We start from the raw sequence: 13,978 nt of genomic DNA, 5'->3' as shown, positions 1-13,978 counted from the left end.
GTGCTCTGGGTGAATTCTTTAATTCTGAAATTGTGTTTGTTACAGCTTGTGATTAGCAATGTAGTCACTATGTGTGGTAATTATATATAGAGTAACTCTTGATAAGACAGAACTCGCCCAATGGGTCTGAGTCACTAAACCTTAATAGCAGATGACAATTTGGGGCCTTTGGACAATGAAGTTGATTTCTAGTGCTGACCATTTTTGTGATCCTCCAGTCTCTAGATAAGGCATGTAAATACTACTCAGAGCAGAAAATCCCATTCCCAACAATTTCTTTGACTGATGAAGATAAGAAAAATCTGAAGGAGTGCTACATCTTCCAAGATTCAGATTTGCCAGGATGTCCGATTGTGATTTTTCTTCCCCTTGTGAATGATACCTTCCAAGAGTACAAAGCACCTGGTAAGTTCCAATGGAAATTTCCAGGGGCAAATCATTAAACAAAAGACACCACTGCTTCCCTGACTCAGACAGAGACTTCTTCTTTGCTGCTGGCTGTCTTTGCTCACTGGATTCATAGGGGAGCACTTTAGCTAATTAAACTTGTTCCCCATCCCTGTCAAAGCTATTATGTTCACTCATGTCTTCATTGTGGCCTTAAGAGAACCAGCTCAGCCTGTGTCTGCTGGATGGTGTGTCTACCTTCACCTCTCTCCCATTTGTTACTTGAAATGGTCCTACCCAATTACAATAGTTCTTTTCCTGTGAAAGGTATAGCTCTCTCATATTATTTCCCGCTGTATATGTTGTCTATTGTTCAGGTTTTAATTCTACCCTTGAGGAACCATATGTAACCAGTGTTGCATATGAGAGGTGGGGGAGAAAGAACCTGGTTTTCAGGCTGAACTCCAGTAACGTTAAGATCAGTGTGTCTCATTTTGGTACAGCATCAGCCCAGGGGTCATTTTACTGACTGTGCTGTGTTCAGGGCCTGTCACTCCTTTTCTGCTAGGTCATCTGCTTTGTACTCCTTTACTGCAGGTTACTAGAATGCATTTGCTCTGCTCCTTAGCAGGGAGATTAAGACCAAAATTCGGCTGTTGGGGAATTTGTGTGACACAAAAATCAGAACGGCAGAGATGGATCCTGGTGGCAGGTGCCCTGGACCTTATTCAGCATTGAAGGAGCTCTCAGTTTCCACATGTTTCTATTGCTCCTTTCTCACTTAAATTCTATTCTCTTACTAGCAATTAATCTTCCTTGGCTGAGGTTTATAGAAATCCCAGCTGCCCAGGGTTCACAGAAATCTCAGCTGCAGTGCTTGGACAGTGGCTTTTGGAGTGCCCCTTCAGGCTGACATCCTTGCCTGATCCATGGCTTTAATGGGAACATGTTTCTGAGTAAGCTGTAGATGAACATGGTGATGCCATCCCTCACCTCTCCCTTGTCCCTCCTTACTTCAGACTCACAATGTTCTTTTGACTAGGGTGGTGATGCATGACCTGCATTGTTTGCATTTAAACCCTATGAATTTTCTTCAGGGGAAATGTCCAGCTCTTTGACACTTTACAGTCAGTTTGACAGTGGTTAAGATAAACATCATGTCACAGGAACAACAACTCTTTCCCTCAGGTGTCAAGCGCTGTTGCTCAGAGATGGAGGAAGGCCAGCTGGATTTGACCAGCTCCTGTTCCCCCTACTGCATGTTCTCGGTCAGATACACCGATGACAACTACCGCAAGCTGCTGAATCTCAGCGAGTACAACATCCTCAACAACTCCCAGATGATTATGCAGGCCTTGCAGACAGCGATGCAAAGGAGAAGGCAGAAGATGTGCTGATTGCCCATCCAACTGCTCTTATCTTCTCAGAGGAGTTTTTCATGCTCTAGGACCCAGAAGGGACATAGCTTTTTCAAACACTGGCCATTCTGCACTGCAGAAACCACCCTAGCTGGTGCAGTGGTTTGCTGGGGTTTTTCCATTCCCAAGAAGTGGTCTCTATAAGCAAAGACATTGTGTGGGAAATTTTTACTTACGTTTTGTTGCATAAATTAAGGTTGTCTGTAGAACACTCTTTGCCTAAAATACTTGTTAGATTTTTTTAAATAGCGTGATTTTAAGCCTAACTTATTATAATATTTGACATAAAGGAAAATAATTTTTTATCGCCATAGTGCTACAGTTATACAACACAGCCAACACACCTACAGGCCATAAGAAGGGAGTATAAACTTCTGCTCCCACAATTCTGCTCTGTGGACACAAGGTACGACCAGCCCTGGAAAACAAAGGGAACCTGAGACACAGCTGGAAGCTGGTATTGGATCTCTGGGTCAGCTCTGTTTTGCAAGTGTCCCAAAGAGCACCCACGGAGGCTGGAAATGTAAAGAGGGACAAGTGTGTGCACACAGCCAGCCCCACGATTTGCATCCACATCCTGGGCTCTCTTGGGCTGTGAATGAATCATATGTGATGGGAAGGAGCAACTTAGGAGGAAGTGGCGTAAGACTTTTCACATATATTTTTTTTTTAAGCAAAGGGTGTAATTTGGGCACATCAGAATTCCCTGTTGATTTATGTCAGTTTTGAATTGGTTTGTACTGAGACAATATATAAAACTTTAACACTTCAATTTGAAGCTTTCAAAATAAGACACCCTGGATCTTGTTTTCCCTGTTGAGTTGCTTCTCATAATAAAATACCATTCTAACATCAAAAAGAGAAAGTACTTGAAAATATTTTACTTCCAATAGACAGTGAAAACTTTACTCAGTGTAACAGTTTAGGTCATATGCCTGTAAAAAAACCCCTCTTATTTGTTCTTATTCGTTGAGTTCTGCCTGTACAAACTGGGTAAAAGTGACTCAGAAGTCTGAAACAACTAAGACCATCTGAAAATAATCTGAAGACCATGCATGGGATCTAGCACAAAAACACCAATTACATTTGTTGTGGGCTTGCATTTTTAAACTTCCTTCCTTTTCCCTTTTATTGAAAGTGCCTTTTTTAAAACTGTTCTGAACTGTGCTGAGGGTGAGCTCTAAAAATTATAAATCCATAAAAACTTTTGCAATCCAGGAGCAAGTCAATTGAAAACACACTTTATTAATAAGTTTTGTGTCCTAAAGACAACTGGGAAAATTGTGAACAAAGAGTCTATTCAGTCAGAAAAAAAGGTCTATCAACTACATATTATAATGTGGGACTAAAATAAACCAGGGAAAATGCTTGGGTAAGTTGAAACATTTCATGTTAATATTTTACAAAACAACTTTGTTTTGAAACATAACTTCTTTTTAATAGACTGCCTACCTCGTCAGCCCAGGGAACCCAACCTGAAAATAACAGGGTTCCTTCACAGCCAAATAACATGTTTGGCTCATTACAAAATGCCACTCTGAGGATTTTCATTTTAGCAAGGAGTGATGACAAATTATCTTTACAAATTGGTTCACAATGACTTTTCCAACATTTTATTCATTTATTATGTCAAAACAAAACTTACATTTTTGTGCAACTGTAGCCCAATATTGCCAGCCTAAAGATAACGGCATAAATATTAGCATTTGAAACTTGTCAGGATTTGAACAACTATGCACTTTTTTTTTTTTTGTTGTTGTTATGTGGTAGTTTTACTAGTCATGGTCAGAAATATAATGCTCTGCATATAATCCTGGGAATTGCCTTCATTTTTACCTGAAAACCCTGTTGTGAAAAAGTAAACACAGATTTTAGCCACAAACTCTTGCCGCCTCCAGTTCTGAAGAAATGTTATTTCCATGCAAAAATTCTGTGTATACAGTACAGGACAATAAAGGCTTGTTTGCAAAATGAAAATTCTGCCTTGCTCCACATATTCAGGCATTTCAGTAATATGCTTCAGGTTCACAGTGTGAACATTCCTTGTTCCTGGAAAACAAAACTGTTTTTATCTCTGCAAAGAGCATACCAAATACTTGCTGTGAGCATCATGGATAAAGGAATGTCTTAGAGGCAGATTGCAGGAGTATGGAGTGAACCACGGTCCCTCCCTTGTGCAAAGGCTGTCTCTAACGAGGATTGCAAATGCTGTCCGTGAAAATGAGAGTTTTTTGGCCACTGGCACTGTGGGAGTGAGACCCTCCGAGGTGCAGTTCTGGTAAACAGTTTTGCTCTCCGAGGAGATGTTACAGTAAAGCGCTGTCTTTAAACATGACCGACATGCCAGTGCTGCCAATTTTCTGTGACCTAATGAAAAATGCATTTCATCAAGCTAGAGCATTGAGCTGGCACCCAGAGGAAACATGCCATGTGTGTAGACACAACAACCCTTCACAGCATCACAAAATCCTGTACCCTATGGCAAAAATTTATTCTACCAAGTTGGCTGTGATGACTGTTGGCGTTATTTTGCATGGGAATGTGCAAAGGGGACCTGTGCTGGCTGGCAGCAATGTTTGACCAGTAAGCTCAAGAATGCTCAGGGAATGAGCATCTTTTTGCTCAGAAAAGATGTACTGGGGAAGCAGGGAAGCCATCCCTTTCCCCAGAAAGGATCTGTTATGATCCCTTGATGATGCATCAGCCTTTGGCTGCCTTTTCTAATCCTCTTCCAGTGAGCTGTGAGCCGTGCCAGTTTCAATGGCACAGGGGTCAGCAGTGTGTGGACAGGGGCAGGTGTCCTGCCCCAGCAGTGGTGCCACAGTTGTGCCAAGGACTTTGGGGAGGGCAGCGTGAGGTCAGGGCTGAGTTTTGCATCTGGCTGGCATGTTTCATTGGGTCAGACACAGGCACTTAAATGCAGCTAGTTTGCAGCCAGAGTCAGTTTGAGCTAGAAAACGATGCAGAAGTATTCATGGGTGTGGAGCTAAGCTAAGGAAAGTCATTGCTTCAGGACTCTACATCTAAACACAAAAATAATAATAGCAAGCCATAGGAAAGGAGAGGGAAGGAATACAATGACCTGAGGAGAGAACCAGCCTTCCTGGACCTTGGCTGAGTAGATATAAACCACCGTATGAGTGTGCTTCCCTGCATGCCTAGACCTGGGATTGTAGGGGCATGTGGTTCAGAAAGCCTTAAACTGTTTTTTGCAATAACCAGATTAGTCTGAGAGCAAGAGTGTTCTTTTTTTTTTTCCTCATTAGCTGTTTTATCGTATCTGCTTATTGTCATGGATAACATAAATTCAATTTATGAACTGTTGCTGTATCTTATTGCAGAGTATATATTTATATGGGCTTTGAGGTCTTGCTAAGTTGAAATTTCAGTGCTCAGGTAATAGGGCATAGTCCTCTTATGTTTAGTTTTAAACCTGCCATTGGCCAGTATGGAGCAAAGTGACTCAAACACAATACTTCCACCTGCTGTATGGGCAAAGGTATTTTTTCCTACTTTTTTGACCACAGGATTCAGCTTCCTACCATAAGAAAATGGGAGGGGAGTAACTGGTTTTGAGAACCCAGTCAGAGGTGGGGCTCTGAGTCAGTTTATAAAATAGTTGCTCACCTGCACCTGGGACATTTGAACCATTGGTGTCTGTGGAAGCTGGGAGATGTGAGATTGCATTGCCACAGATAACACTGGACGTGTGTGTGAACGCGACCAGAATGGACCAAGATGGCATTTTGTCTCAGGTAAGGAGGGAGCAGAGCAAAGCAAGGCATCTGGGATCTCAGGTGGTTGTGCTGCAAGTAGTGCAAAGATGATACTGCTTTCTTGACTTACCATTGACTATAATGACTCTCTGCAGGATGAAGAAGTCAAGGCTTCCAGACCTCAGGATTGAAACTTTTAAAGTTACAGTAAACCATAGAAAGAAAAACTACTTGGGGAGTAAGAGCTTGTTTACAAGGGGAGCATTTTGAATATTTAGGGGGTTTATAAATTTGAGAGACACCATATATGCAACTTTAGAAGAAGTATTAAGTAACACGGAGGTGTACTAAAAGATGAAAGATTAATAACAGGGTGTGTTAATGGGAGACAGGTTTGCTGTTCCTTTAACAGCCAGGGCCAGGAGCTGCTTCCCCTCCCCGTGTGTCAGGAAGGGCGGGCCTTACCTGGCTGCTACGCCTCTGCTCGGGCTTAGTGGGGCAAGCACAGCCCGGGCTGTGGCACCGGGCACCGCAGGAAAGCCCGGGTCCTGCCAAGGCTCTGCAGCCAGCCCTGACCATGGGCTCCCTGTCCCTGTGGCTCTGAAGTTCTCAATTCCCAAAGAGGATTGCCTTTAAGAGAAATGATGTTTTTTTCAGGGATAACATTGGCCCTTCTTGTTCCAGGAGCTAATGACTCAAACCTCTCAGCAAGGAGACGGAGCTATGCAGCTGAATCCTGATGGGAAGCAGTGGACTTCTCTTACAAAGGTACTGCAAAGGAGAGTTTCAAAAGGAGACTGTTAAGGGGACTTTCCTGATGGGTGGAGGCTGGGTGAAAGCAGATAGGGTTCAGCATCTGCCAAACAATGTAATTAGCTACTGTAACCCATTCAGTTCCCTCCATGAGACTCTGTCCCACTTATGACTTTGATCATTCTACTTATAGTCTTGATTCATGTTAAATTCCTAGTGTGGCTTCCTGACCTTGGCACATGGGGAACAATGTCTCTTTTAAAAGACAAGATGTCTTTAAAAGGATAGGTTTCAACAGGCTTTCTCTGTACTTGTCTTGCTAAAGCACAAGGACAAGTTTCCTGCCAGTGTGGATAGCAAGAGCTGGGAAATTATGCCATTTATTCTCATAATAGTATGGCAGAATCTTAAAGTGGATTTTCAACACCTGATTTCCTGAATTAACCCCTCTTCTGGCCTCTAGTAAAAACTAGATTTCCAGGAGCCTTCAGACATGAAATCTCTCCTCTAGGAAATGTATGATGTATAGGTCTGCTAGAAAAGATTTTTACCTTTCCTCTTTCTAGTTTGAGGCCATTTAGTAATAATTAGGAAATCTCCCTTGTTATGTTTTGTGATGAGTAAAGTTGCTGAGCAGCAGGTGTTGTGCTCTCAGTTTAAGAAACAGCCGAGCACAACACAGTTTAAGAAAGAGCCAGCCTTTTCTGGATTAGCTGAATGGAAAACCCAAAGATGAGAAAATACACCCTGCAGTACAACTCTCTACACTTCAGGGGTTGCAGCAGTTTCAGAAGAACGCACCAAACACCTCAAATTTTTTAGGCAAAACTCACAAAGCTGACAGGATTTTGGTCATTTGTTATTTATAGCTCTGTGATGTCTGAGCCAAGGCTCCTTGGTCATGACAGGGCACATCCACATGCCTGAGTATTTTATTCAATCTGCACTGCCTTCTTGACACATTGGGATTACCACAAAGGTGGCTCCAGGGGATCTGATCCATGGAACTGAGTTGAGCCCTTCCAGGAATTGCCTTCTCCAAAGCCAGTCACTGCCAGCATCAGTTTTTGGTTCTGTAATTACTGAGCGCTTTCTGTACCTGCCTCATTTCTGTGCCTTTAGGAGTGAGGCTGTAGACATGAATTCAAGTGCCCTTGGAAGTCTGATCCACAGCTACTCTTGGGACCCTTAACTATTCTTGGGACCCCGTGGTTTGACACCCTTGATTTGCACACCCAGTGACCTGGTGTGCGGCTGCACAGCACAAATAGTCTTGATGCCTTTTCCCAGAGCAGGATACTTTGGTTACTTGAAGGCTGATTTTACCTGTTTCTTCATTAGACTACTTGCTGACTGCCCCCAGTCTCACCATCATTGTGTTCATTAGCCCTGGCTGCCTGCATTGATACACTCAGATTAAACATTTGGAGAGACTTCACATGGATGTATATTCCATTAAGCCTGTGAACACTGAGGCACTTCCCTTTTTGTGTATGGACTTTACTAACAGAGCACATGCCAAACTGTTCTGCTCAGACAGTCCAACTCAAAGTCTTGCTCTCCTTTCCTGCACTGTGTCACAGTGTCACACTTCTTTCTCAGTGGGTCTGATGAGGTCACGGTCATGCTAATGCTGCTTTAGGGCTGGCAATGGTCTTTTATAGTCATTTTTCAGTATAGGTGAAGTCTTTACCTGTCCATGGCCCTGTGCTAAGTGTCTTTCAGGTCTTTTGGAGCAAAATTTTCCTGTGGATTTATATTCCAGTATGTTGTGTCTTTCCCCCTCCCCCTCCATGACAGTAGAAATAATTAGCTATCTGGAAGGTGTTTATTTGTTTATTTTATGGTGAAGGGAGAGGAGATATGAACTCATATCTTCAATATGAGATCAGAACAGCAATGTGAGAGGCTAAGAAGTCATGCATGAGGTCAGAAACATGGTCTAATATGAAAGAGGGAAGCCGCAAGAAAAAACAGGAGTTTCTTATCGGGTGTGAAACGCTGCTTACGCTTCTTAGGCAAAACAGTGCAAAGAAGCTCAAGATGTGAACAGTTTACATACTTCAAAACCAGAGAGAAATTTCTCACAAGAAGAAGTAGAGGTGACCTTAGCTCAAGAGGGCAACTATATCCCTGTAAATTAAAAACTCATCCAGAGTGAGTAGCATGGTGGAAGTGCAAAGCAGCCATCTCTTTCTCAGATCTTAAAATCAGTTTGGGGATCATAAGTCAGCATTTAACTCTGCAGAGTACTGTACATTTAAAAGAGCAGGAATATGAGAAAATCAATCATATCTAATAGCCCAGGAGACTGAATATATATAATGACTGGATAAAAGGTAATCGCCACAATAATAGTTCTATCGCTTGAAGAAGGTCTAAAGCATGTCTTAATTTTCTACCTTGGAAATTTAAAGAATAAATCATCTCCCAAGCTGGGACTGAATCTTAGCACTTTGTGCAGCCAGATTTTAGGTAAGAAACAAATAAATGCTCTAATAAGGTAAGTCCTCATGTCATGCTCTAGAAGAAAAGAAGTATTTCAGTCTAGTACCTGATTTAGATGTTATCAAGAAAACAAATGTATTGGCCATTTCATACTCAAATAAAAAATTCAACTAAATTGTTCCTGAGTTGGGAGTTTATCTCTTTTTTTCACTATCTAACTGTAGCATTCATTCTTGTCTTTTGTATGTTTGGTTTCTTCCCTGCAGATAGAATCCTCTCCGTGTTACTTACTGACTGTAAGAGTCATAAGAGCAAGAAATATCCACCAGGCAGATGTCTGTAAGTATCTGTAGTGCTCTATAGAGGAGCTCATGGAGGTCTTCCCTAGGACCTCTGTAGGCTAACAGCTAGTCCTAAAGCTTCAAGAAAAGGTGCTTTCTAGATTTCTTCCATGAATGGAGACAGTTCTGTTGTTGGTGTGCTGGTTCCAGAAGTGAACATAGAGTGTGTTGCTCTTCTGTGCACCAGCCCTTGTTCTGAGCTGAGGGAACTCCATTAGGTCACAGTTGTACCTATCACACACATTTCTCTGTGTCCCCAGAAGGAGCAGTAAAAGCTCTTCAATCAGTTGAAAGAAAAAAAATGTGGAATTATCTCCCCTGTTTTCCTCTGGAGTATATTTATGTGACGAACAACACAAAATAATTGCATTAATTGAGTAAATAATGAAGGATGAGAAGACTTGTCTCAAATTTAGCTTGTATTCAAAATTTTCTCAATGCTAAGTAATCCAAACTACCATGCCCTAATTGTCTGTGTGCCAGCATTCCCAGAAAAAAGCCCATCAGGTGTTGTTACATTTTGTAGCTCCCCTGGCTTCTGCTGTCCTGGAACCAAAATATAATAGAAGATTGTATCTTTACTTATGCTTTTTCTTAATGTTTAGTTTGGCTAAATGACACAATGTCACTTTTTTTCCTTAATGCTTGCTGCATTTGTCCTGGATTTTTTTATCCTTGGCTAAACTTATTGTTTGATGACATAGAAGGAGGAGAAAACCCTTCATGTTTAATGTATTTTTTATATTTCTAATCACATTTACTTAGAGAAGAGTCATGTCATCCTTCCTTTTTCTCCATTCCTCCTACCTAAACTGTATTGTTTATGTTGAACAAATATGTCATTTTGTATCATAGTGTCTCTCTTTGAAAACAGAACTTCATATTCTTCAATTAATTCTTTCATCTAGAGCAAATGCTCATTTTAGATGTGTTTGTGTTTTTATTACAGTGAGCCAAACTGATTGCTACGTGAGCCTGTGGCTGCCAACTGCTTCAAACGACAAATTTCAGACTAAAGCTGTCAAGAATTGCAAAGATCCAATCTGGAATGAAACCTTCTATTTCAGGATCCAGAGTCAGGTCAAGGTACTGAACTGGGACTTTTCTGGTAATTGACCAAAGGAGCTACTGAGAAGGTTTTATCCTTTTGCAAAGGGGCATAAGCAATTTTCTCAAGAGGCAAGGAAAGATGCAGAAAGATGCGAGAATAATTCATACCTCGTGATGGTTTTCCATGCTGTGAAAGACAATTGTCTCTCTCAGCCATAGGTAGAATATGGCATTTGAAATGTCTGTGATTTCCTCTCATTCCACCTCATAGGAGCTGACATGGACTTGATTTCCTCTCCACTTCCTTCCCTTCTTGTTCTTTTTCTTTATGTCCTCCCACTTCTCACAACAGCTGACTAAAACAGTTGTCCCCAGGACCTCTTGTTTCGAATAAAACCTGACCCATTTCTAAAGTCCTTTCCTTCCTTTCCCAGAATGTGCTGGAGCTGGCACTCTATGATAAGGACGTGGTTACTCAGGATGACCACCTCTTCACAGTGTACTTTGACATAGCCAAACTTTCCCTGGGAGAGGAAGTCTTCATGCACTTCAAGTGTGATTCACAGGTGAGGTCCAAAGTAAGAAATAAAATAGCTTGAAAAGAATGTGTTTGTTAGCTTTTCTGTCTAAAATGTTATTTGTAAAATTTTGCCTTTTTTCTTTGTTGTGTGCCAGCTGCCTAGCCACATCAAAATAAGTTGGTTTTCACTCTGACATGGGAAAACCTCTTTACTTCCGGATCTGTAGGCACACTGAAAGCTTTGGTGCTGGCCACAGAGGCTCACAAATTTCTGGTGTATTGGCAAAATTGTCAGTTTGCTGAATCTGTCCCCATCGAGGGTCAAGGAGGGTGTCCATGCCAGTAGCTGATGATTTTGTCATAACCTATTACTTACCTAGTAATTAGGAAGTAAAAACTCTGATCAGAACTAAATGTCAAACCAGACTGGTTGCTCGTTATGGAATGTGGCATGGGTGTTTAAATAATGTCTAAGTCATGCCACTCAGCTTGGCAGCAAGAAATAGTCCTATCTGAATGTCCAGGGAGACTGAAAGTTGTACATCCCATCTCCCAGTATGCTGTGTCTATCATTCTCATTTTCCAGTTCCCTTTCAGTTTCTTGTGCATCTGTCGTGTGCCACTCAGTTGAGGAACTACCTCATCTACACACACCCAAGCTCCACATTGCACTTCTTTGTCTTTAAATGTCTTATTTGACAATTTCGTTCCTTGCAAAATACCAAAGGAGCAGTGTGTGGACTTCACTAAGCTCTGGTGAAATTAAAACTTTGGCTAGTTGTACCCAGCTGATCACTTGGAGTGGTTACAGGTGCCATATCCAAGCTTTTTCTTTTTGTGTTTGCACAGCTACACCAGTTAGAGCTCATAGTCTTCAAGCCTTTGTAAACTTTTTTGTCCTATATTATTAACTTCTTGGTGTCTTTAATTCAGTGGGTGATTTGAGCAACTAAGTAGCCTACAGCATGATCTCACTTTGCTGTTCATCATCCCTTCTGTCTCCACTTTTGTTTTCCTCTTGCCTGTGCTTTCTTTCCCCTGAGGATTATACTCTTTTTCACCACTTCACAGACCAGGCCTTCATTTACCTCTGTCCCAAAGCCCTCAGCTTGTTGCCAGACAAAGAGATTTTCCTCTTCCACAACTGCTTGGCATGTCACCATTTCTCTTCCTGGCACCAGAAAGAACCCCTTCAGCACATCCCCTTTCCTTCTGCTGGCAGACTCAGAATGAGACAGCCTCTCTTCCTAGGTCTGTCCCATAGGTCCCAGCAGAAGCAGGCAAGCCAATCAATTTCTGTGTTAAAAACTGCTATGACAGCCATCCACAAGCTTCCTATCAGCAGAGAATCTTGAAGCTCCAGGCACACAGATGTGAGGTGGTATGTGCCTCTGTTTTAAATGCTCTGCTGGTCACAAACAGTGCATGCATACCCAGACTGTGAGAATGAGACCTTGCATTATGAGAATTGCCAGTAAACTAGTACCAAAATCATTTTCCTTTCTTTATTTTCCAGAGACGAGAGGAGTTGGAGGTGGGATTTGCCTTGGATAATATGTGAGTAAACATGAAATGCAACATTGCCTGGAACAAAAAGAAACAGCATGGAATAATCTGCTCTGGTTGTTCAGAGTGCATCATTCCCAAGGAATCTGTGCTATGAGCTGTGTCGACAAATGGGTGAATGCCAGGATGACCTCCCATGAACTTCAGGCAAACAGGGAGAACACCCTAAAACCTTTTCTTTGTCTAATATAGGGAACATTACTTAAGATCAGAATGTTGCTGGTTTGTAATGCACTTGTGTTTGAGATCAGTAAGAGGGTCCACCTCCCTGTGAAATACAACATGGAATAATGCACTGGATTTCTAATCCAGAGCCTTTATTGTTCCATCATCCAACAAAGCATGATTTTTTAAAATTTTTTTTTAAGTGGATTCCATGAAACCATCCTTGGCCTTAGCTTGGGACTCAGCATAAAATTGCTGCGTGGTTTGGCCTCAGAGCACTTTTGGCATTTTTTTTTGCTGAGCTCCAGGACTGGATGAGCCAGTAGGATGACAATTGTGCCTTGACATAGTAGAGTGAGGAAACTTGTACAACAAGTCTCCTGGGACTTTTCTTTCATATCCAATATGCAGGTAAAAATATGCAAGAGGAAAATCAGGAGAAGGGTGGGGCTCATGAACTATACTGTAATTTTAATGAGTTATTGTAAATGCATTTGTGTTTCTGTTTCCTAGTTCAGGCCCTCCTGAAACCATCATTACTAATGGAGTGCTAGTGGTAAGAGTTGTATTTCATCATTTTTCTTGTCCTGTCGCCACACTTGTTTCATTTGACTCATGGCCATCAGGACAACATACCCCTTGACTGAGACAGCCAGCACTGAAACACTGCCATTTCCCACTTCATCATGACACATCCTTGTGGATGGCACCTCTGGAGACACTGTGGCTGGAACAGCATGGACATCCCCTATCCCAGCACTCTTTCACTGTTGCAAAGGAAACACATGGTTTAGGTCTGAGACATCAGTGTAGCAGTGATTTTTTTCCTTTGACTTCACTCCTCCCAAATTCCCATATTGCTGAAGTGAGAGGCTTTGTCCTCTCCCATGCACATATACTTTCCCACATTCAGAACTGTGCTTTTTACACAGGCACTTCCCATCCCTGACATTTTCTCTTTTATTATCTTTGCTTGCTCATGAATTGTGTTTAAATCAATCCCCTGGGATCCTGAAAATATTGTTTTTCACTTGGTCCTCATCTTCTCCGTTCTGCAAGCCCTGTTCCTCCACACTGCCCTCCTGCCTTGCCCTGGTTGTGTCCTGTTTAGACAAGGAAACAGAATGTCTTATTGGAAAATTCCCTGCTGTGATGTATTTTACTGTTCACGTCTTACAGTCTCGCAAAATCTGCTGCTTAGAAGTTCAGGTGGTTGAGAAGAAGAAGAAGAAAAAAAAGGAGAAGAAATCAAGTAAGATTATTTCTTCATCGGCTGTTTTTAATTTATGTGCTAATATTATGAACACAATTGGCTTAATGTAAGAATTAAAAAGCCCCAAAAAATCCAAAACATGAGAACAGCCTTGTGATAGACTCTAAGAATTTTTGTTACCAGTTTTGATGAGAAAGCTAATCTGTGTCTGCTTTTGTGTCATTTCCTTAGAAAAAGAATTCTCCTTTAAAGTGCAAGGCTCTTATGAAGGCACCCAGGACATTGTGCTGGGATCTAATCTGGTCTTCAGCTCTTCCTCTCCTGCCAAATTCCACTATGCCAGATACAAGCAGCCAATGCTGGATGTTACACTACCAGGGAAGAAAGGACATCCCTCCTCA

General features: G+C 41.8%; 2 protein-coding genes across 2 annotated transcripts in view; one reads left to right on the top strand and one right to left on the bottom strand.

Moving 5' to 3' along the window:
- The window catches only part of MAPKBP1 (mitogen-activated protein kinase binding protein 1), a 529,170-nt gene that overhangs the window by 163,603 nt on the left and 351,589 nt on the right, over positions 1-13,978 (bottom strand). The window lies entirely within an intron of this gene.
- LOC103826978 (uncharacterized) overlaps positions 1-13,978 on the top strand; it is a 52,433-nt gene that overhangs the window by 29,580 nt on the left and 8,875 nt on the right. Inside the window, 11 exon segments of the mRNA XM_050975847.1 lie at positions 219-405; positions 1,576-1,786; positions 5,425-5,560; positions 6,206-6,289; positions 8,989-9,061; positions 10,013-10,149; positions 10,548-10,679; positions 12,150-12,190; positions 12,878-12,920; positions 13,544-13,616; positions 13,809-13,978. Of these exon segments, the coding sequence (XP_050831804.1) occupies positions 219-405; positions 1,576-1,786; positions 5,425-5,560; positions 6,206-6,289; positions 8,989-9,061; positions 10,013-10,149; positions 10,548-10,679; positions 12,150-12,190; positions 12,878-12,920; positions 13,544-13,616; positions 13,809-13,978 (1,287 nt within the window).

This window comes from Serinus canaria, chromosome 5 (assembly GCF_022539315.1).
Source record: "Serinus canaria isolate serCan28SL12 chromosome 5, serCan2020, whole genome shotgun sequence".
In the NCBI taxonomy this organism is placed as follows: Eukaryota; Metazoa; Chordata; class Aves; order Passeriformes; family Fringillidae; genus Serinus; species Serinus canaria.
This window is presented reverse-complemented; position numbering and strand designations above follow the sequence as displayed.